Source organism: Juglans regia, chromosome 12, assembly GCF_001411555.2.
Source record: "Juglans regia cultivar Chandler chromosome 12, Walnut 2.0, whole genome shotgun sequence".
Lineage (NCBI taxonomy): Eukaryota > Viridiplantae > Streptophyta > Magnoliopsida > Fagales > Juglandaceae > Juglans > Juglans regia.
In genome coordinates this window covers 28,668,558-28,691,363 of record NC_049912.1, presented here as the reverse complement: position 1 = coordinate 28,691,363, position 22,806 = coordinate 28,668,558, and the positions used below count along the sequence as shown (strand labels likewise).

Here is a 22,806-nt window from a genome sequence, read left to right as displayed (position 1 = left end):
TATGTGTTATATAGATAATGAGTAAAATAATTTAATTAGTTTAACATGAATAAAATAAAAATAATAATTTAAAATATGTATTGATTGTGATGTGAGATATTGAGTAATATAATACATAATTTTAAAAAAAATGATAATATGACCTTTAAATGTATTCACTGAATATAAATACTCATTTATTTTAGTTTTATTTTTTAATAATTAAAAATTAAGTATTAAAAAATTTATATTTATATTTTATACTCACGAAAGATATTTAAAAAATATTTTTTAAAAATAAATAAAAAAATTATTTATATTAGCGTACATATGGAGAGCACCTGACATTTCCTTTTTGTTTTCTTAAAATTTTCTTTTCGGCTGAAGAGAGAGCTGCAGAGATAGAGAAAAACAAAAAAAAGAAAGAAAAATAACAAAACAAAAAGAGGTAGAACTAGAAGGCTGAGAACGTCAGAGTTTCTGTCGCTCTGACACCGACTTTAATCTCACGTTCTCTCTCACAGACTGATCAGACTCTCAGGTGAGAGAGAGTTTTCTTGCTTTTGGATGATTGAATTTGAGCTTGGCACGTCAATGTGCCTTTGATGTTCCTCAGTTCCTTCTCTCCCTTTCATTTTTGTTATTTTTTTTGGGCTTTTCTGGCTCTTCAATTTTTTTTCCCGTTGTCTCTATCTCTCTCTCCCCAACTCCGCGCGTTCGATTTGCTTCCTTTTGAAGCTCATGTGAAATGGAAGCTCTACCTTTTCAATGCGTACCTTCTTCCCATTCTGGTTCTCTCTCTCTGCGTTTATTTTCTCTTGGCTTTATTTAATTTTTTGTTTTTGAGGTTCATAAACTTTGTTTTTCTGTTGGGTAATTTGAATGGTGTATGGCTGCTGTGGATAAAAATATGTGATGTGAAGGGAGAGGAGGACGTGGAGATGGTGCTGGACCCCAGAGGATGATTGACGAGGAGAAATCGACGGTGGAGGTTGAAGAGAAGAGGAAGTGTCTGGCGGTGAAGGAAGCACAACCACCGTGGATCAAGCTGGGCCTGGGGATTGGTGCAAACTCTGCTACTGCCGCTTCTGCACAGAACCCCGTGACTGAACACGGAAAGCCTGTGGTGTTGACGCCAGCCCAGTTGCATGAGCTTCAAGGACAGTCCTTCATCTACAAGCACTTAGAGGCTGGTCTTCCTGTTCCTCTCCACCTCCTCGTTCCCATTTGGAAGAGTGTAGCTAGCTGTTTCGGGCCCTCCATTTATAAGCTATACCCTAGCTGTAAGTCTTGTTTTTCTTCCTTTCAATTGCTTCGTAGCTTATTTTGTGGTAATTTTTACACGCATTTCCTTCTTCTTTAAGCCCCTGTGCGTTTAAACGGATAGTAATCTGATCTGTTTAGAATTCATAAGGCTTGTTCATCAAAAAAGTTTGTGTAAACTACTTTTAATTGGTTTCTATCACATGAGACGGGCTTTATTTTATTAGACTAGAAATTAATGGGTTTATAAGGATTCGCTTGTTTCGTTTTCTTTCAATAGATTTTTCAGTGTATTTTACCTGTGATTATTTTTTAAATGCATGTGTGTGCGTGCGCTGTATTTGAGTTGGGTTTTAACTTTTTATACCTAATGATAAACCCTGATTTGTCCTGGGAAGGTTTGTTTAGAATATGTTGCATGGATGTTGTTTATCTGAACAGTAGCGTGCTAAACTGGAAATTTGGGATGGGTTTATGTGAAATAGGATGATCTTCTTTTTTTAATGGGCATGACATCGAATGATCACTCTTTGTTTCTTTAAACTTAATTGAGAGACATTGATCTTTGGAATGATGTATTCCTGTCTGTTGAAGTAAGTTCATGTTTCCGGACTATAAATTTTTAAATTGGTTTTTGTCAATTAGGTATTAAGTTGTTCTAGAAAATGTCAGTTGAAAGATTATGATCGGGCTTTTGTTTCTTTTGGTTGATGTTGTTCAGTTATAGGTTATTTTAATCCTCAGGGGTTTGACTATAGGACCATGATGGATCCTGAACCGGGAAGGTGTAGAAGAACTGATGGGAAGAAATGGAGGTGTGGGAAGGATGTGGTGCCGGATCAGAAATACTGTGAGCGCCACATGCACAGAGGCCGTCAGCGTTCAAGAAAGCCTGTGGAAGCTATTGAAATTTCATCTCCAGATTCAATGCCATCTGGCAGTGGCTGGTCAAATGACAAATTAGGGGAGTCAAACCCAAATCATGCCACTTCAGTCACTATGGGACTTCAACTCATGACCCAATCCAGCCATGATCTGGCTACCATAACCCGTAGCAGCAGTACTGGAAGCAAAAAATATGTGAGTTGTGACGCTATTGCCACCAGAACCCCCATCGCTGCCGTTGCAGCGACCATGACCTCCATACCTGCCACTGTGGCCATGGGCACCACCACAACCCTTGCCACTGTATCCAACTTCACTGCTAATGTCAACCAAAAGATTGAACACGTTTCTGAAAGCAAAGATAGAAGTGGCAACGATGCAGTTTACAATACCACCATGAAAAGCAACAGCAAGAGGGTTATATCACCAGGATTGCGCTTCTCACCGAAGAGCGTTCTTCAAGGTAATATTAGTAAGATCAGAGCACTTTTGTCATCTGATTCATCAACTTCTTTTTGTGATCGGAGGGGTAAGTTAAGATCAAATCAATTTTGATGAAATAGTTCATGAGTAGAATTTTTGTCCAATGGTCTTGGAACTGTGTCACTTGATATTAACAAATATTGTGTGCTTTTGAAGTTAAACCAGGATTAGATGATGCTGATGCTTTATCCTAGAAATCAAGTTCGGAGGCATGAGGGTTAATAACTCATGTATTATTATTTTCAGTTCAAATTTGCAACAGCCCATGCTTTGGAGTCCAAAATGGCATTGAACTCGAACCAGGGCGGTGTAGAAGAACAGATGGGAAAAAGTGGCGGTGCAGCAGGGATGTTGTTCCTGATCGGAAGTATTGTGTACAGCACATGCACAGGGGAGCCAAAATGCGCTTGGCAGCCTCCCAAGCAATTTCTGTTCCCGCTACTTCCGGTGCTACAAGTCATAATAGAGCTTCACCATCGCTCCGTATAAACATACCCAAGAAAGCAAAATTCCCATCTCCGAACACAGATCTTTCCATCTCAATCCAAGCAAGCCCTCAGCCGATGCATGATGAGAAAAGTGCCACCATCAGTAGCAGTGACACTACTATTACGGACACCAGCATCACTGCCAATGAATACGGTCATGTCTCTGCATGAAATGTTGTCTAGAAGACCAACCCCTGTAAACTTCCAAGTGCTTTTGTAACATGTCGAGCGGCTGAGAGACCAGTTTTGATGCACCGTTTCACTATTTTGTTAAATGGAAGCATTGTGTTTGACTTCGCTGTTTTGGTTTGGATGAGAAATTAGAGCAGGAATTGCATGAACTCTTACTTCGGTTGTAGGGTTGGATCATGGCAATTCTGAAGCGAATGTTAGGGAAATTCATTGAAAAAAAGAACTAGGAAAGGAAAATGGCGTCGCCCGGACTCGAACCGGAGACCTTCAGTGTGTTAGACTGACGTGATAACCAACTACACCACGACACCTTTTGATGAGAAACAGCAAATTTATACTATACATTGTTTTTTCTTTCTTTCGGTTTTTTTGCTTTGGTTTCGCATTATTCTCAATTTCTCATGAAAATGAGGCCCAAAGTTATTTTTACATTTCGTCTTTTTTTCTCGATTAAGCCCCAAATCCCAACCTTGCTTATTTTGCAAGTAAATCTAGATATTTGCATTATCGAGAAATGATTGTTGCAGTCGTGAGTGTGCAAGTACCGTATAATTATTTTTAAAAAAAATGAATAAATACAAAACTCATATAAATTTTTTTTTTTTTTTAATAATGAACCTCATTATTTTTTGAAGCGATTGCAAAACATTTACATATTCCATAACTGCATATAACATTACTTATCTTTAAAACCATGGAGTCTTTGGGTTTCACTCAACTTAGAGCATTCTCATTGGATTAGCTAAAAACTAAATCCAATGAGAATTTAGCTATTAGGTCAATAAATTGCTCATATTGGAATATAGCTACAGTAATATCTAAACTAATTTCTAAATTTGAAACACACTATTCATTCATAAAATCTTTTTTATATTATTTATTTCTCTCTCCTTTTAATATTAATTATTTATCTCTCTATTTTAAATGACAATTGAAAAAATATAATTAGAATACAATTACAAATTAATATATAATATTATAAATAGTAAAATATGATAAAATAAAATAAATTTATAATTAAAAAATTTTCAAAATTATTAATTACTCATTACTATATAATGAATAAATAGATAATTCAATTTGGAAATTTGATGTGAATAGTCAAAATTAAATTCATCTTATATTATTTTATTGTCATATAATGAAAAAATGACTATTCTAATGTGGAGATTTATAAAAATGGAATAGTTAAAAGTTAAATTCATCTTACATTCATAAAAAATATACTTTAATTTAGCCATTCCAATGAGAGTGCTCTTAGATACCGAATAAGTGATATTAAAAATGGGAGAAATGAAATGCTAGGGCTACCGCATCGTGTACTTCATAGTGCTCCGACCAAGGGCCCTACTAACCATTAGAAGTTGGAACTATTTTGTAAACCAACAAAAAGAAAAAAAAAGTTTGGGACAGCCATTACAACATCAATCTAGTATTTGATACCAAGATACCAACGGCCTTGCAGCTGGATGGCTTTTGCCTCCCTCTCACTGAGGCCCCATATCCCTAACTCCCAACAAAAAGATAATCTACTGAATAGATCCGAAACTCACGCAGGCAGTGCCTTCAAACATGCAGTAATTAAGTTTCTATACTTAATCCATAGTTGCAACCTAAGATGAACAAGACAGTGAACATATTTCACATACAAATGGCCTATGTTGGCATATTGGAGGTTACAATGATGAACTCTAGAAAAGTTGCTTCATTTCGCCAAAAATTTCACCATCAGAAGCAGATTTCAACCATGTGAATCCCTCGCCATGGCAGAGTCAGATCTAATTTAAATTCCTACTTACTGCAAATACCTTCAGGATCTGCATTCTTGATAATCCAAGAATGCTCCATGATCTTCTGAAGAGAAAGCCTTTTTGAGGAGTCTTTCACCAGAAGCTGCACATATTTTTAGATTACAAATTCAGAAAGGCAACTAAATCTATTCACTGACAGCATTACTTTATACTCAGATATCAATATGAAAAAAGCCATGGACAAACTTACCCGAAGAATGAGATCCTTGGCTTCGGCAGAAACATGAGGGGTGGAAGGGAAGATCAGATCAACCTTCACTATCCTGGGTTAAAGCCAAATACAATGAAACTACCTACATGTAACACGGTTCATGATATTTTCATCCACACTAATCATTGTAAATCTACCGTACCTTTTAAAGGTATCACTCTGACTCTCAGCCTCAAATGGAGGGACACCATAAAGGAACTCATAACAAAGGATACCCAGAGTCCAGTTATCAACTGCGTAGTCATGAGCTTTGTTCTCCACCATTTCTGGTGCTAAATAATCCAAAGTTCCACACATGGTGTGTCTCTTGCTTCTTGACTGTACAGACCATCCAAAGTCTGCAATTTTCAGTCGACCCTACGTTATAACATAACTAAGTTAAAAAAGTATTCTGTAGTATGTTTCATGCACAGATTTAGAAAAAATTATGTTCAATTTTTTGAAACCACTCATTGACAAGTTTCTTTTACATAAATATAAAACTTTTGAAAAAACAATCCATGGAAGTTGGTCAACAAGCAAGCGCAAAATTATTTAGAATTAGAATTTAGTTGAGTTTAGTAGCCCCTGCGGATTCTCCGGAATCTGTTATCAAGCTCACGCCGCCGGCAGCACGACGTGAGTTTGATAGCTCCTACTGTAGGGTTAAGGTACAGATAGTCCCTACTGCAGTTGTATTTATTGAAATGGCAGCTTTTGGCAAAGCATTGGATAAACCTAAAATATTCATGTAAATGTTATGTCAATACATTTATTTATTTGTTGCTTTTAATCTCTAATCCTCTTTCATGTGACCTTTGAATGGTGGACAAGTAGCTGATTCTGAAATCTTCAGAGATTAATACACTAAGCTGGTTGATCACGTGACCTGCATGTGACTCGTAAGCTGCACCAGAAAAGAATCAAACTCAAGCAGCAGGATCATGACATGCGTTGGCATCTGTTTCATCATATATATTCATTGCTAACCCGATATGTGGAACCCTAATTCATTGTGTTTGTCATTCTAGTTTTGAGAGGCTTTGAGAGAGATAGAACAGAGAGGGAATAACCTAGAGTATTGCTTAGGGTTTCACTTTGAGGAGAAAATCTGTGTGATTTTCTGTTGTGAGATGAGGGCTTTGTAAATATTTGTGGTTCTGAGGCTTCTCTGTGAAGGACATCGATTATCAATAAAGCTCTGAGACCATTCTTGCCGTGGACATAGACCATTAGAGTCGAACCACGTAAATCTGTTGTGTTGATTCTTTATTTCCTTTATTCTTTATTTCTTTGATTATTATTCTTGATATTATTCTGTTTTCTTGTTATTTTCTGATTTTATCATGAGATTTGTATTACTTCGAATCTTGCTGGTTCTGTCGGTGTATTTTGATATCAATCTTTGTTATTCTGAGTTCTGTACAAAGGGAACTCTGAAATAAATCTTTACAATTCATATACCTAATTGGGGTTGTGGTCCATCCAGACTGACATTTTTTTAATATAATTTAGCATCGCTGGAATTTGGCTAATCTTTTGAGCCAAAAATCCAGCAAGTTTTAAGAAAGCAATAGAGAACTCCTACATCTCTGAAATTAACTGCTGAGATTTTGGAGTAAACTTGTCAAGTATGGCTAATACAATTTAAACCAACAAGGAGTTTCCGCGCAAGGTCACCTATCAAAAGCCAAAGTTCTTAGAGATTTGAAAACAAAAACACTATTACGACACCAAGCTTCGTTTATGACGCACCAGCAAAAGTCAAAAGACCCTTTTGCATATTCAACACAAATCTAGGAAAAATAATAGGTTCGTAGGTAGAACGCAACATAATTATAGAAAACAAAGAGAAAGGTGTCACTAGGAGTTTTAGCATACCTCGTGATCAAGCAACAGATTTTCAGGCTTGATGTCCCTATGAATCACATGCTTCTCATGACAATACGCCAATGCTTGTGTGAGGCTCGAAATGTACTAAAATTCGAAAGGGATACCCGTAAGGAAGTTTTTTTTGGGATGAAGTAATTGAGACCGAAAAGTTTGTGTACTAAATTTCAAAAGAGAGAAACAGCATAAAAAAGAAGCATCCTACATAAATAAACACAGAAATATATATATATATATATATATATATATATATATATATATATATATATATATTTTATAACCCAGCTTGCGCGCACTTCGACTAATCCCATGGGACCTGAAATTAACGACCAACTAAACCTCCAGTGGCGTAAGGGGACTCGAACTGGTGACGGAAGCAAATCCAAGTACTCATAACCAGAAAGCATCAGATGTCTAGTTGAAGCAAATCACAGCAACACCAGATTACAATGAAACTGCGAACCTATTTCTCCCTTTTCCTTCAGCAGATAGATCACGATCAAACTTCAGAAACTTATAGGGATCCTAAATAGAAGAAAACAGGTTCTAGAATCTTCATGATCGGGGCTCTCCACAAACTAGATCACCATAAGTTAATTCTACTTTTTATTTTATTTTCTTCTTTCCTAAATTTTCTCAGCTACCAACCAGAGTGTGAGTGTTTACAGGGAAAAAAAACTTGCACAGAGAGAGAGAGAGAGAGAGAGAGAGAGAGAGAGAGGATTACGGTGGCGGCTTGATTCTCACTGAGATGGCCACTTTTCCTGAGCTTCCCATAAAGCTCGCCGCCATGAGCATATTCGAGTATCAAGAAAATGCGTTCAGCATCGTGGAACCACCCATAGAGTCGCAGTATATTTTGGTGCCGAAGGCTGGTCTGAATCTCCATCTCTCTCCTCAGCTGGTGCTGAATTCGATACTTCTCTATTTGTTCCTTGAATATCACCTTCAACGCCACTATGTATTTGCTCTATAACGTTGGGGAAAAAAAACAGAGAGAGATATCAAATACAAGAAGTAACTTGAGGTCGCGAGTTTTGAAAATTGAAACTAGTTACCTTCGCTTCTCTAGCGAGATAGACCCGGCCGAATTTTCCCTTTCCGAGGGGTTTTCCGATCTCGAAGTCTTGCAAGGACCATTGCTTCTTCGGATTCGCTTCTGGTGCTTGGGTGCTGTGAGGACTCATTCGTTTGATATTCTGGAAAAAAGAGGGCTTACCTTCCGATGGAGATCGAAAGTGCGAGACGACTCAGACGAGAGAGAGAAACAGGGAAATTTGGGGCGAGATCGAGAGGGAAATTTTCGCGTTTGAAAGCTCTCGAGGGATTTTTAAACAAGATAACGACTAACGAGCTTTACGGAAATCTGAATTTCGGCCGAAACGCAGAGTGCTGGGCCACGGCCCACCTTCTTCATACAGCCCAACATTCTGATTTTGCTAAGACAATAAATTATCAATGAAAAAAATATGGAAAAATTTTCTTGCAAGCGAGTTCATGCACCCAATCATGTACTGATATTAACATGTAAGGAATCAATTTAATAAAATGGTATAAATTGAAGACGAAAATAATTTTCGTGAGACATAAGACCTTCTTCTTCTCTCAAACTTTTTTTTTTTCTTTTTAATAAAAAAGGTCATGTTAGCAAGGTACGCAGTTTAGTCTGCTAAACTGCTTGTACCTGGCAATGCTAAAAAATATAGTCCATTTTTCAGCACTAATTTAAGAATGTTTGTACTAGGTTATGAGAATGTTTCTTTTTTTTTTTTTTTTTTAGGGAAATTGACTTCTTTCATTTATTAGAGATAAGTTACATCTATGACAGGATACATACAAGAAAATTTCCATATCATAAGCCAACTACTGCATTTAGAGCTTCACTAGTACACAAATTCATTTACGATTGGTATGATCTTAATTACTGCTGTAGCTTTCTACAGACAAACTGTCTAAAAGACAGCACTCTGTCTAAAATCGACTCATACCCCACCATTCATAAGAGGAGATGACTTAACCTCTATGGACAAATCATCTAAGAGATGATCTCTTTATTATTATTATTTTTAACTAAACAAAAGGAAACAATATTGAAAGCAGAAATATAGATGTGAAAATGATGAATTATAATTTAAATCTACTCCAATAGACTTCAAAATCAGTCATAAAAGTCAAATATGAACGATCTGATCCAATGATCTGTCACTATCTTCCCAACAATCGGCCTAAGAAGCATCTTGTGTTGCTTGTGCCTCATCAAAGGCAGAGGTACCAGAGAGAACTAGATCTATCTTTTCAACCTTGAAGGAAACAAAATAAATTCAAAAAGAAGAGAAATGAGTGAAGGAGAGGAAGAAAATGAGAGAATGAGAGATGAAGATATGAGGGAAAGAGAGGGAGAAAGGAGGGAATGAGAGGGGAGGGAAGATGAAGCCCTCCTCCTCAGGTAGCAATTTGGAAGATTTTTGAGAGAGTTTCTATGGACGAGGTTGTTTGTAGTTTGGTTAAGTGCTTTTATTAAGATTGGAAAATGTGGTGGGTATATTAAAAATATATTTTTAAAGATTTTGAAAAACTCTTTGCTCCCAATTATGACATTAATCACACGAAAATGTAATTTGAGACCAGATTAGGATTAGATTTAAATGTTATGTTCCTCTAGTCCTCTTGCGTTGGAATATATTAAAGATATTAGTGCAGGCAATTCGACTAATGCTCTTTCAGTAGTTACCCTGCAAACCCATCTCTAGTGTTGTCCATTAAAAGAAAACAGCACCATTACAATAAATAGCACTTACGTGCAGAAGAATACAAATGATTCGAGTTATATTTGTAGAGTTCAGGTTGTGAGGAGTGACATTTACAGTGTAGATGCACTATAATTTTGCTTCTTTTCTTCTTTTTTGTTTGAAGTTCACTGCAAAACAGCTCGCTTTGAATCGTTAGAATCTTAATAGGAATTCAATTAGATCCATACTCCTGGTTCCATTGTTCAAGCTCTTCATACTTGCTTTTGTTTAAGCTTGGTCTAATGACAGTCATTGCCTTCTGAAAATCTTCATATCTCAGCGGTCTTACCTGATAAAACAAAGTTGTTGACATTAAAATGCTTGACATGATTTCTAAAGATATGTATTCTAAAGGACTGCTTACAATGCAGGTCCAAGAATCTTTTACCAACAAGTAATCTTTACATACACAAGATAGAGAGAATTCTGGAACCCAAAAAATTTCGCATTTTCATTTATCAAATGCCGCCTTTGCAAAGCTTCTAACTCAGAAAGCTAGAATAATAGGGATTCTTACGAACCACAACATCCATAAGAACTAGCATTATAAAAAGTATGAAAAAATATCTAAGCTGCATTGGTAACTGTTGAAAACTGCCTTCTGATTCCCCAAAACACTTGCCAATAATTAATTTTCACAGATCCAAGTCATAGAAGAGCCGGTTAACAGAGTAGAAATAGGGTTACAATCATGTTCTAGCTAGATTACCTGATTTTCCTTGACAGTTAGAATGTTCGCACCTAGCTCTCTGATTGGCATCATTGCAGCTTCTTCACACAAGGCTTGTAGATCACTTCCAGAATATCCTGTACATCAAGAACAGCAGTTCCTAAGTTTAATTGGACTAGAAACGTTGTTTTGGATTCAGTTCCACGACATCTCTTAAGTGACATAAGTGCATTGGCTGCAAACCAGCAGCCATTCCAAGCACAGAGCCGCCAAGGTTTGAAGACACCAAATGGTTAAGTTTTTAGCCAGATTAGTATGCCAAAGTCATTTTTCCAATTCATGCACAAAGGAAAAGATAAAAAGAACGAAAGGCACTTCTCTTCAGGAGCTATGATATGGACAGTTATCTTACTTTCTGTCTCTCTTGCAAGCCTTTGTAGATCTCCACCTGTCAAAAACATTGAAAAACAGATGATCATGCAATTCATAGTGCGCTACAGTTAAAGGGCTACTAACAACAATTCACAATCACAAGAGTGATGCTTGCCCAATGCAACTTTTTGTGCAATATTAAATGAGATAACATGTTTCAGTACAATCATAATGTGTGAAAGACACAAAATCACAACGGGTCAAACAAAGAAAAAGGATCAAGTCGTCAATAAATCTAACAACCGAGCCTCGACAAAACCTCAACAACTGAAGAGCAGAACATATGGTACAAATTACCTCCCAGAAGTTCCGTACCCTAAGATAATTATAGTAATATCTCCTCAGAACTAGAATAACTAATCATCTTAAAAAACATTTGTCCATCTAAGTAAATCCCTTTGTGTGCCAAGATTCAAGAACTGCTAGCTAGCTAAATATCAAACCTGATAACAATGTGTCAGAGTTAAGGGACAGGCTGAATGTAGCAAATGATGATTTATTTAACCACTAAAATGACAAAATAGGGCCAATAGTATTTCTTATGGGACTTGTTTCAAACTTCCATAAAACATCTACTACACTTACTTAGCAATTTGGGCAACCTTTTTTCTATAAGTTTAGCAAAACCCATAATTATTGAAAACATTTAGGGGAGATTTTGATAGTGAGTTGAGATGAGATGAGATGATATGAGTTAAAATGAAAGTTGAATAAAATATTGTTAGAATATTATTTTTTAATATTATTATTATTTTGAGATTTGAAAAAGTTGAATTGTTTATTGTATTTTGTGTGTGAATTTGAGATAGTTGTAATGATGAGATGAGATCAGATGCTTTTTGCATTTAAAGTTCAACAAGCTTACATATATTTGGCCATAAAAAAAAGATACCAATGAATTAAAAAACAATGAAAAAGAGCACAGCAACTATAAGTAGCCCTATAACTTAAAGCATATTGATCAGCAGTATGGGAGCAATCAATTCAAACGCTTTAAGATACTATACTACTACAAGAGTATATTCTTACTGGGTAAGGAAAATGCCTGGCCCTTGAGTTTGTTCTTAAGAAGTAGTCTCCTCACATTTTCATCTGGTAAAGGTATATATATTCTCTTCACCTGGTTCAGGGTTCACATTAAGCAGTCAAAAAATTGAAAATAAAATTTTAACTAAGTTCCCAATGCTATAAACATTGCGAAAGTTTTCAACAAGAAGCAATTGAGAACAACTTATTTTTAATATACCACGCTAGCTACTTGCCATGTCATATCTTTCTTCAAATTATAATCTTTTTGAAACTTAATACATAAGTAATGGACATCGATAAACATGCAGGGAACTAAGTATGGTCATCACGAAGGTGCCTAGGGTTCTCGGCAATTTCAAAAGGCACAGACCTGGTGTTTCACAATTTGGGAAGAACTTATGTTCATTCAATTGTCATGGCAAAACAAAAATGAAGAAAAAGAAGATAATGGCATTTGAAATGTGAATCTAGGTGAAATCCGAAAGTGCCAGATAGATGCAAGGCTCTCCATATGCCATCCAGTTTACCTAGACACTTGGTACAAATTTCCTTTCCTTTTAGTCTCAGCACCCATATCTTCACCACTCTTTTTTCACTTGCAAGTCTGTTCCCACAATTATATAGCAATGAGGCCCCAAGTTAACAAAGGGCTAGGAAGTGGTAGCACGAAGAAAAGGGTGGTTAAAAACTAAAAGTGAAACAGATTTCACATCGATTCACATTAAGGCTAAATCTGATCACAATGCTTCCTTTACATACGAATATTTCAATATTTCACTATAGATATGGAAAAATAAAACACTAAAGTATTAACCATGATTTGTATGATATTTGTCCTTGAAAGTAAATTATATAAGCATCTCGCAATCTTAAGTTCCCAGAAAATTGAATTTCTGCACATTAATGCGATAATAGACTAACCAATCTCCTAAGAACGGCATCATCCAGTTCTTGTGGCTTGTTAGTAGCACCTGCATGGGCATAAAAGCAGAGAGAATTTCAGCAAGAAAATGGAACATTAGATATGCAATCCAACAAATTACACCAACATAAAGTAGAACCAAGTAGGGACGCCAAAAGAAGCGTCCACGATGTGGGACATGATGGTTTACCATTGAATAAGAGACGTGGACCAAGAAAGAGTATCATTGTAGAAAAAGATACATGAAACTGACCCTAAGTAGTCAGGATAAGACTCAGCTACATTAGATATGGAGCTCACCAATGACAATTATGGCGTCATTAGGATTAGAGGTCACCCCATCAAACTGTATTAGAAACTCCGACTTTAACCTTCGGCTTGCATCATTCTCATTAGCCTGCCTTGCCGACAGGATACTATCAATCTGTTAACAATTAAAAAAAAATAAGGCTAATCGATTACAACTTAGACAAATAGACACCCATTGGGGCACAGGGGAGAAAACAAAAATGGAAAAAAACAAAACAGAATAAATGAGGTTGAATAAAGAATAATAGGAAATCTTAGCCTACTAAGAACAAACATTACAATGTCAGTCACAAGGAAGAAGGCTGAAGGACCAACAACACCATTAGTGCTGGTGGTGGTCATGGTGGAGTTGCGGGGGCAAAAACATATGTGATGGTTGCATGTACAATATACAATCAATTACATTTATTTCATGAATATATTTATTAAGATTGGTATATCAAATGCCGGCCTGAGTCTCAAGCAAATATTACCAGATCATAGTTCCTCAAATTGTTTTTACAACATTTAACAATTTAAAAGGTGATTGGAAACAGCAGCAAAATGCAATCTTTGTGCAGTTCCCTAATCAAATACACAAATCTACTTTGGGTGTGAAGATATAGAATACTTCACAACAAATTAGCTATATGAAAAAGAAGTATGGTTTCTAATAGATTTAACCCTCACAATGCAGCAAACAGAGAGAATAACATACTTCATCGATGAAAATTACAGATGGCTGTCTGGATTTAGCCACCATGAAGAGAGCCCGAACAAGTTTCTCAGCTTCACCAACCTATTCAAGTATAAATAAAACTTATAAGATCTTCTTCAACAATGAAAATAACAAAAAAGAAAAAGAAAAAGAATAATAACCAGCACAATCTTTCAAAACAAAATGATACCAAGGACAGAGACACACCCATTTTGATGTCAAGGAAGAAGCAGATACATTAAAAAATGTTGCCTCAGACTCTGAAGCGACTGCTTTGGCAAGCATGGTCTTCCCATTCCCCGGGGGACCAAAAAGAAGCAAACCTGTAACAACATCAAAATTTTTTTCACGAAGCATATTTTTGGAGTGCTGGAATATCACCGATTTGTAGGAAAAAAAGTACTCCAAAGCAATACCTCTGGCTGGCCTCCGAAGACCAGTGAATAAGTCTCTTCTTTTCGTTGGTAAGATAACCATTTCCATTAAAGTTTGCTTTGCCTTCTCAAGGCCAGCTGAAAACAAACTTAGATGAGTCACTCTGTTAATTAATGCATTAAATGGCAAGCAAAGCAACAAAAAATGAGAGAAATAGCATATAATAATTGCTCACCAACATCTTCCCATTTAACAGAAGGACTTCTATCCACTATTGTAGTATTTATCATTTCAACCAATTTTGCTTCACTACCAGTGTTAGATTCTTGCATAGTTTTTGGGCTTACAACTTTATCTGTCTGATTTCTCATCACTGGTTTGCCAATTCTAGAGCCACTGGACTTTTGTAACATATCATTTCTAGCATTTCTTGTTGCTGGCATAACTGCAGCTGTTTGAGCATGAGTTAAGGTGCTCTGAAAGAAAATAAAAAGCGCATAGGTGATATTCAACATCAGAAAAATAGAGAAAAAAAACATACAGAATATATATAAAGTCCTCCGTTCAAAATGTTCTAAAAAGGGTTCTTGAAGAAGGAAAAACAGTGAGGCTAGCTGAAATAAAAATACATACCTTACTTGTGGATGTGCCACCTGAAATGAGAAGGGGAAACAAAAAGGGAAAAGAAAGTATAAGCACTGTCTAGAAATCCATATCAGTGTTTTTTTATTATCCCAACAATTAGTCATATCAGTATGAGATATGAACCTGCACGCCTACTCAAAGCTTGTAACCTTTCCGAAACCTGACCCTGCCATTTTGATATTTTTTGACGATAGGATTTCACCTTCTCTTGTTCACTGTCACAAAGACAGATTTAAATTGTTAATGTAAAAATAATGTGTTGGCTTATGATGAAGCATGATTATCCATACGTTCCATAAGCATACTTCCATCTACTTGGCTCCCAAAACCGCCCCCCCCCAATTCCTTGCATTAGGAACATAAACCATTGATAGTTCTGGTAAATTAATGACAAGAAAGTGCAATCAACTTAATATTAATTATTTATAGTTTGATGACAGACGGAGGCTGTCTTTACTGCTTTCCAAGCTATGTATTGCATGTAAGACCCAGTCTTTGCATCATTCGACAGCTAACCTGTTGATAACCTCTAGTTTCTACCTTCCTACAATCTACATTTAATTATCAACAAATAGTTTCCAGAATATGCAGCAGCAAGACCTACAATGGAAAAAAGGGGGCCAGAAGATCATAAACACCACCTCAAAATATCTCATAAGTTCTGCCACCTTAGACTCAAATTGCAAACAATATATGAGTGCCCTTATCATTTGTTCCTATAGTCAGATAAGCAGAAGCGTAGCTCAGAGAACTCCCATCCAGATAGCATTTACCTGATCAGTCGTCGAGTATACATGGGGAAAACCAATTAGTTAAGTTTATAACTAAAACAAGCCTATCGAGTGGATCTTTCGTTATCCTTAAACACAGAAGCATAAGGTACATATCAAACGAGTATTCCAATTTGTTTTCATTATTCAATTTTCTCGGTATCCACAGAATCTAAACCAAAGGACCAGCAATAGTTGCTGGTCCACCTTTCACAAACCAATACGAAATATCACCCACCACTTCATCCGCTAGAAGACTACCAACAAAGAGTAAGCAGACCATTAATTAATAGCATTTTTCTCCCACCTCGAGCTAATATAAGAAGGCGCACTAGTCGAACTAGCTTCGACGAGGATCCGCTGGGCGTTCTTGTAGTGAATAATGGCGTCGTCGACTAAGCCCCACTCTTCGGCCCTAACGGCCTTGGAGATCTCTTCCTTTGCCAAGTCGAAGTATCCTTTGAGCTTGTATGCTACGCGCTCGTTCGAAACCGACGATCCAGCTACACCATCCATGGCGGAAGAAGAATTGGGAGGGCCGGAGTTTGGTTCAGAACCATAGGTTGAGCTAAAGATTGAGCCAAGAGAGTCGATAAGTCCCTTGAGGATACTCATGTCTGAGAACAGAGGAAAATTGACGGTATCAGAAAGAAAATGCTAGAGAGAGAGAGAGAGAGAGAGAGAGAGAGAGAGAGAGAGAGATTTCTCACCATTCTTTCATGTGCGGCAATTTTCTGGGAAAATCATCGAACGGAATGGTTAAAGCGGCTTTGGAAACACGAATTGAACAACACAATTTGAAGGAAAGATTTCTTCAAGGGAAAGTGTTTCTCTAGGACTGCACGCAAATTCAGTTATTAAGACGAGCTTTGTGGCCGACTCCACTAGTTCTAGCGGCGATGAAGTTGTGAAATCGACGTATTTAGCTTAACAATCTGTGCATTGAAACTTGTAACACAATCCGTCTCGATACTGTCGAATATGATTTTTTTTTTTTTTTTTAAATTGGTGCGTAGAACGCACCATCACATGACATCAGTTAAAAAAAATATTTAATTTGTATTTATAAGATTTAAATTTTAAAATTTACTTTTTTAATTAAATTATAGCATGTAAATATTTTATTATATATAATTTATACGTCGACTTGAAAATATAAATTAAAAAAAATAAATGATATTTATAGTTATAGAATGTGTGAGTGTCACACAATTATTTAAAAAATAAAAAAATAAATACGATATTCATATAAAAGAAATTAATTTTTTAATAATAGACTACGTACTTTTTCAAATATAATTTAACTTTGAGTTGTTATACACCGATAAATTTTCCTGAGAATGTCAAATGACTTTTTATTCATACATTTTTTTACATTTTTAAATATTTTAAAAAAATTATAATATCATTTAAAAATATTTAAGTAGAAAAGAAAAAAACTGATAGAACTCTCGAGATTCAGGTTGAGTTTAAGCAGTGAGATTACATTAGATATTCTGTAAATAATAAAAATAAAATATTAAATAATAATAAAATATTATAAAAATATTCCACTACCTAAACCAGCCCTCAATCTCGATAGCCCAAGCATTCTTTTAACTTTAATCAGAGCTTGTAAGTCAGGACTTTTACATGGGTCAAATCCATCAAAAATAAAAAAGAAATTATAAAATAAAAAATGATGGCTGTCCACCTTCCATGCTGTATCATTCTACCATTATCGATCCTTTAAGCCCACCTTCCATGTTGTAGGATTGATTAATTTGATCTGACTCCTCCAGTTGGGTTCTTAAGTTGTAGATATTCTTTTAGAGAAATCCTTTAAACCAATCCGGTTGGTTTCACACAAAAACAACCTGCCACTTATACAATTACATGTATACCTTCCATTATATCTATTTTAAATAGCAAACCTCAGAAAATTGATTTCAATCACAAAAATCCTTCGTCCCTCGCACCACTCCCTTCGTCTCTCACACCGTACGGGGGCGGTTACCACATCGTGCTCACCTACGACAACCTCTCCCGCAATCCGATGAGACCTGCTACCCTATCTCCTCCTCCATGCCTTCCGATGACTTTGACTATGATCGCTCTCAGTACACCTCCTATGCCGAGCCCTCTGCCTGTCGCGATGAGGCCCTCAAGATTGAATACAACAGCTACGTCGGTCCCAAGCCTCGACCTGCATCCCCTCCACCCGGTGAGGGAGATTTCGGAGGAGGTGAGTATGGGGCCTGAAGTTGAAGCTCAACCCAAGATTGGGGGTTTGCGATGGTTTCACTGTGATTTTGAGCTTATTCTCTGTACTTGATGATATGAGATTATGAGTTTGAGATGGTTTTCATTGTAATTTTGAATGGATTATGGTTTTATTGTGGGTTGATTTTAGTTTGATTGAGTTTTGATGGAGATAATCGACAGAGATGGGAGAGATCGGCAATAGAGATGCGTCAAACTGAGATGGTTGAGTCGGCGTCGGACTAAGGGCAAAGAGACCAACGAGGAAAAGAAGGCAAATGATGGTACTGAGGAAGAGAAGGGTAGCACATACGAGGTAATTGTTTGTGGTGGAGTGTATTTCTCTTATAATATTTTATTCTATGTGGCTTGAGATGAATGGATTACTGTTTTTATGGGAAAACCAACCCAACCCAACCGGTGTGAAGCGGCTTTCCTTCCTTATGATTGGGTATTCTATTCTACTCTAATCTGGGCCAACTTTAAAGAGAATAACAAATTAGCCTTGAAGATGCAACAATTGGCTGGGCTTTCACCCATTTTATTCGGATCACCTCGAGCGTTGCGAGACGAGAACCCAACCAGTCTTCAAGACCTTTTTTTCACCTTCCAACAGATCTAATTTATTTTTTGGATGAAATGAGGTGGATTAAAATAATTAAAAATTAAATAAAATATTATTAAAAAATATAAAATTTTAATATTATTTTTATTTTAATGTTTAAAATATTTATTTTATTTTATGTAAAAATTTAAAAAAATTATAATAATTAAATAAGACGAAATAAAATAAAATAAAAATAATTATAAAAACAAACGATGCATTAACAATCAGCAAAACAGTGTTGAAAAAAAAGGGACGAGTTTAGGAAAATTTATGCAAATCCTGTGAAAAAAGTGGGATGGATGTAAAATAATTTTACTTTTTTTCTAAAACTCGAATGAAACTTATACGCTCCAGAAGTTGTAAGACTTTACGAAGGTGACTCAGGAACTCGCAAGTTCCACGTATATGTGACCGGAATTGGTTTTTATGGGAATGTAAATCGAACTTTACCGTTTTAATTTTTTGGTTTTATAATTATTGTCGAAAAGATTTGACACAAAGTCGTTGTAGTATAGTGGTAAGTATTCCCGCCTGTCACGCGGGTGACCCGGGTTCGATCCCCGGCAACGGCGTTCCTTTTTGCACACAGCCTGTTCGAACAAATGTCTAGAGTCTCTAGACACCAAGTTATTCCTTCCAAATTTATAGACCTTGATGATTATGGACTGGATGTGTTCCTGAAGACAAAGAGGAAACATCACTTGGATTTGGAATTGGCGCAATTTTATTTCTATTTCATTCCTCCAAATTATCCTTCCACCCAAACACGGCCTCCCGGCAAACTTTTAGTTCAGTTGAGAAACTTTCCGAGGAGAGATCAGGCATGCATAATGTTTTTAACTTTTGCAGAGAGGGTAATTTGTTCCTAATGCATGTCAAAGATATGCCAAGTTACCCGAAATTTTCAAGTTCTTTATGATACAACACATTAGGTTGTGGTCGAGTTGAATATCGGTATAAATGATGTCTGATGAACGTTAATCCCATCGAAAAATTCTACTTATCATTCTCTATACTACACATCAACATGTGATTTGTCATTCTATTTAAAAATTCTAATCCAGCCACATAGTCATCATGTTGTCTCTATCGCATACATAAATTTCTGTGAAGTTTTCTTTGTACACATATATGAATAAGAGAATTTTCCTCTTGTCACTACTGTGAGTTGATAGCAACAATTTAGATTTATAATGATAATAATACATTGGCCGATTGGCGGGGCATTTGGACAATGCTGTATAAAACAATTAATGGGTCTGCTCATGACTTTCTCAATCCTCATGAAGAACTCAAGGACTTGCTCCTTTCCTTAGCCTTGCCTGCTGACATATAACAGATGACCGTGATTGGTTTATAGCCATTGAATTAATGGTGATTAACAAGTTTAACTAATCACGTCCTTTGCTTACAAAATGAATCTTACCTGTAATTGCTTCCCCTTTAAGTATTAGAAAGAGACTTCCTTATCTATATATATGCGTCATAGATTCATATTGTGTATATATGTGAATAGCTACAAACGTCCCTGGAGCCACAAAACCAAAGATGGATATCCTCTCCGTTGTCTTGACTTTCATAGCCTTTTCGCTACTCTTTGTCATCCTAACCTTATCTGTTCTCCTGATCAGAACCTTCACCGGAAAATCCGTCACGAACCAGAACTACCCTCCCGTGCATGGTACTGTCTTCCATCAACTCTTATACTTCAACAAACTCTACGACCACCAAACAGAATCTGCCAAGAAACAGCGGACCTTCCGGCTCCTCACTCCTGGACAAAGCGAGATATACACGACGGACATACAAAATATCGAGCATATACTAAAAACCAACTTCGACAAGTACTCGAAAGGTGAGCATAATCAGGATATTAGCACTGATCTCTTTGGCCAGGGGATATTCATTGTGGACGGGGAGAAGTGGCGGCAGCAGAGGAAGCTTGCGAGCTTTGAGTTCTCCACGAGAGTGCTTAGAAATTTCAGCTGTTCTGTGTTCAAAAGAAATGCTGCTAAGTTGGTTAGAGCCGTTTCTAAGTTATCGGATGCTGGCCTTGCCTTTGATATGCAGGTTAGTGACCTGAAAAGCATGCAATATTACTGCAGGAGGATGAACAAAGGATGTCCAAAACAGCCTTTCGACTGAAACGCATGAGAACTTGACACGAAGTCCTATGATTAATTCCTGTTGTTCTAATATGGCTTCTTTTTAATTTGTACGTAGGACATACTAATGAGATGCACTTTGGATTCCATATTCAAAGTAGGGTTCGGGGTAGAACTGAATTGCTTGGAGGGGTCGAGCAAGGAGGGAATTGCTTTCATGAAGGCTTTTGATGATTCAAATGCTTTGGTCTATTGGCGCTATGTCGATCCATTCTGGAAGTTGAAGAGGTTTCTTAACGTTGGGTGCGAGGCTGTCCTTAAGAAGAACATCAAAATTATCAACGATTTTGTGCACGAAGTGATTAGGACCAAGAGGAAACTGCTGGCAGTGCAACGAGATTGCGTGAGTTCCAAAGTTTCAACACTTCCATTTTTCAATTTCTGGAAATATTTGTTCCTGTGAGAAGTAATAGTTTGAAATTAACCTTCCAATTTGGTACAACAAGATCATGTGCTTTTGTTAATCAGGGAATGTTCATTTTAGCTTAATCTTGAAAACTTGTTTGCTGATTTCCAGGATGAAAAGGAGGACATACTTTCAAGGTTCTTGGTGGAGAGCACAAGGCAACCAGAGATAATGAATGATCAATATCTACGGGACATAATTCTGAATTTCATGATAGCCGGCAAAGATTCGAGTGCAAATACTCTCTCATGGTTCATCTTTATGCTCTGCAAGAACCCTCTAATTCAAGAAAAAATTGCACAAGAAGTGAGAGATGTCACTGGTCGCCATGGCGAAGGAGCTAATGTGGATGAGTTCGTGGAGAATATAACTGATGCAACACTGGATCATATGCATTATCTTCATGCCGCATTGACAGAGACCTTGAGGTTATACCCTGCAGTTCCAGTGGTAATTAACCCGAAAAGTTCAACTTTATTCATTTTTAGTGTTAGGCACCAATTTTACTACCTGCTACTACTTGTTTCATTAATATACAGTTTGGTTACAGGTTTCTATACAAATTTCCTCTGCCTTTCCTTGTTTTTTTCCCCTCACCTGCTCATCATTTCACTTCATGTCAATCATTATATGACTTGAATCACTTATAATTCTTATCCAAATATTAGACCTGAAGTAAGAGAAATATAGACCTGAATTTCTCAGGCAGATTTAAATCTTAATATATGTTGTACGGTCTACTTCATGTGTCTATTTTCTCTTCCATTTAGGCTTTAAAGTATATATGAATGTTATACCTTTGTATAGTTGGTAACGAGGTCTCTTTGGTGTATTTGAAGGATGGAAGGTGTACAGAAATGGATGACACACTTCCTGATGGATATAGACTAAGAAAAGGGGATGGGGTATATTACATGGCCTATGCAATGGGCAGGATGCCTTATATTTGGGGAGAAGATGCAGAGGAGTTCCGACCCGAAAGATGGCTAAAAAATGGGATCTTTCAGCCCGAATCACCGTTCAAATTCATAGCATTTCATGTCTGTATCATCTTTATATAAGTTATTGCAGATGATGAACATGTCTGTCTATCCAGCAACAATCTCTAATATTTTTTCACCCATGCTTTTGATGTGCAGGCCGGTCCTCGAATGTGTCTGGGGAAGGACTTTGCTTACAGGCAGATGAAAATAGTTTCTATTGCTCTTCTTCGCTTCTTCCGATTCAAACTAGCTGATGCTACCAAAAATGTTACCTACAGGACGATGTTCACACTTCACATTGATGGAGGCCTCCCTGTTTGTGCAATTTCTAGGACAGAATAGTGAACTCCTGCTTACGAACTCCTTTTATCTTTTGCTGTGTAACAATAATTGAATTTCACGTGATATAATTTGATTTATAAAATTTAAATTTTAAAATTTATCTTTTAAATGAAATTATATCACGTGAATGGTATGTAGTGTAGAAATTTTAAAATAGAGTTATTTCTTACAGTAATATGGGAGAATTAGAAGGTTGGAATTATTCTGTTTTATCTGTGTGTTTATTTATTGGCTTTATCAATT

General features: G+C 36.6%; 4 protein-coding genes and 2 non-coding genes across 8 annotated transcripts; 3 read left to right on the top strand and 3 right to left on the bottom strand.

Annotated features, from left to right (window-relative positions):
* The first annotated feature begins 397 nt into the window (after nt 1–397).
* LOC109010054 (growth-regulating factor 9-like) lies at nt 398–3,394 on the top strand. Of its 2 annotated transcripts, none has more exons than XM_018990768.2 (4): nt 398–520; nt 903–1,262; nt 1,964–2,590; nt 2,857–3,394. In XM_018990768.2, exons 2-4 carry the CDS (start codon nt 941–943, stop codon nt 3,267–3,269), a joined length of 1,362 nt encoding a protein of 453 aa, XP_018846313.2. In that variant the 5' UTR covers nt 398–520; nt 903–940; the 3' UTR covers nt 3,270–3,394. The 2 variants fall into 2 exon arrangements, with proteins under 2 accessions (XP_018846313.2, XP_018846312.2); XM_018990767.2 differs by lacking the exon at nt 398–520 and adding an exon at nt 549–770.
* Nucleotides 3,395–3,527: 133 nt separating this feature from the next.
* TRNAV-AAC lies at nt 3,528–3,601 on the bottom strand. The gene has a single exon. It is a non-coding gene; the product is annotated as a tRNA-Val (tRNA).
* A 1,017-nt stretch (nt 3,602–4,618) lies between these two features.
* Nucleotides 4,619–8,481, bottom strand: LOC109010053 (serine/threonine-protein kinase Aurora-3-like). Of its 2 annotated transcripts, XM_018990763.2 has the most exons (6): nt 8,240–8,481; nt 7,909–8,151; nt 7,173–7,268; nt 5,455–5,669; nt 5,292–5,364; nt 4,621–5,183 (listed from the first exon to the last, which is right to left on the bottom strand). In XM_018990763.2, the coding sequence occupies exons 1-6, from the start codon at nt 8,366–8,368 to the stop codon at nt 5,082–5,084; spliced, it is 858 nt and encodes a 285-aa protein (XP_018846308.1). In that variant the 5' UTR covers nt 8,369–8,481; the 3' UTR covers nt 4,621–5,081. The 2 variants fall into 2 exon arrangements, with proteins under 2 accessions (XP_018846311.1, XP_018846308.1); XM_018990766.2 differs by lacking the exon at nt 7,173–7,268 and having other exon boundaries at nt 4,619–5,183.
* A 1,427-nt stretch (nt 8,482–9,908) lies between these two features.
* On the bottom strand, nt 9,909–16,714 carry LOC109010052 (spastin). The gene is made up of 14 exons (XM_018990762.2): nt 16,530–16,714; nt 16,127–16,436; nt 15,173–15,264; nt 15,038–15,057; nt 14,640–14,880; nt 14,446–14,541; nt 14,237–14,352; nt 14,030–14,110; nt 13,324–13,447; nt 13,023–13,072; nt 12,102–12,192; nt 11,053–11,088; nt 10,680–10,777; nt 9,909–10,259 (listed from the first exon to the last, which is right to left on the bottom strand). The coding sequence occupies exons 2-14, from the start codon at nt 16,432–16,434 to the stop codon at nt 10,143–10,145; spliced, it is 1,470 nt and encodes a 489-aa protein (XP_018846307.2). The 5' UTR covers nt 16,435–16,436; nt 16,530–16,714; the 3' UTR covers nt 9,909–10,142.
* Nucleotides 16,715–19,167: 2,453 nt separating this feature from the next.
* On the top strand, nt 19,168–19,239 carry TRNAD-GUC. Its single transcript has one exon. It is a non-coding gene; the product is annotated as a tRNA-Asp (tRNA).
* Nucleotides 19,240–20,168: 929 nt separating this feature from the next.
* LOC108999560 (cytochrome P450 704C1-like) lies at nt 20,169–22,787 on the top strand. Its single transcript, XM_018976464.2, has 5 exons — nt 20,169–20,737; nt 20,891–21,175; nt 21,350–21,688; nt 22,078–22,278; nt 22,378–22,787. Exons 1-5 carry the CDS (start codon nt 20,216–20,218, stop codon nt 22,561–22,563), a joined length of 1,533 nt encoding a protein of 510 aa, XP_018832009.2. The 5' UTR covers nt 20,169–20,215; the 3' UTR covers nt 22,564–22,787.
* The last annotated feature ends 19 nt before the right edge of the window (nt 22,788–22,806 follow it).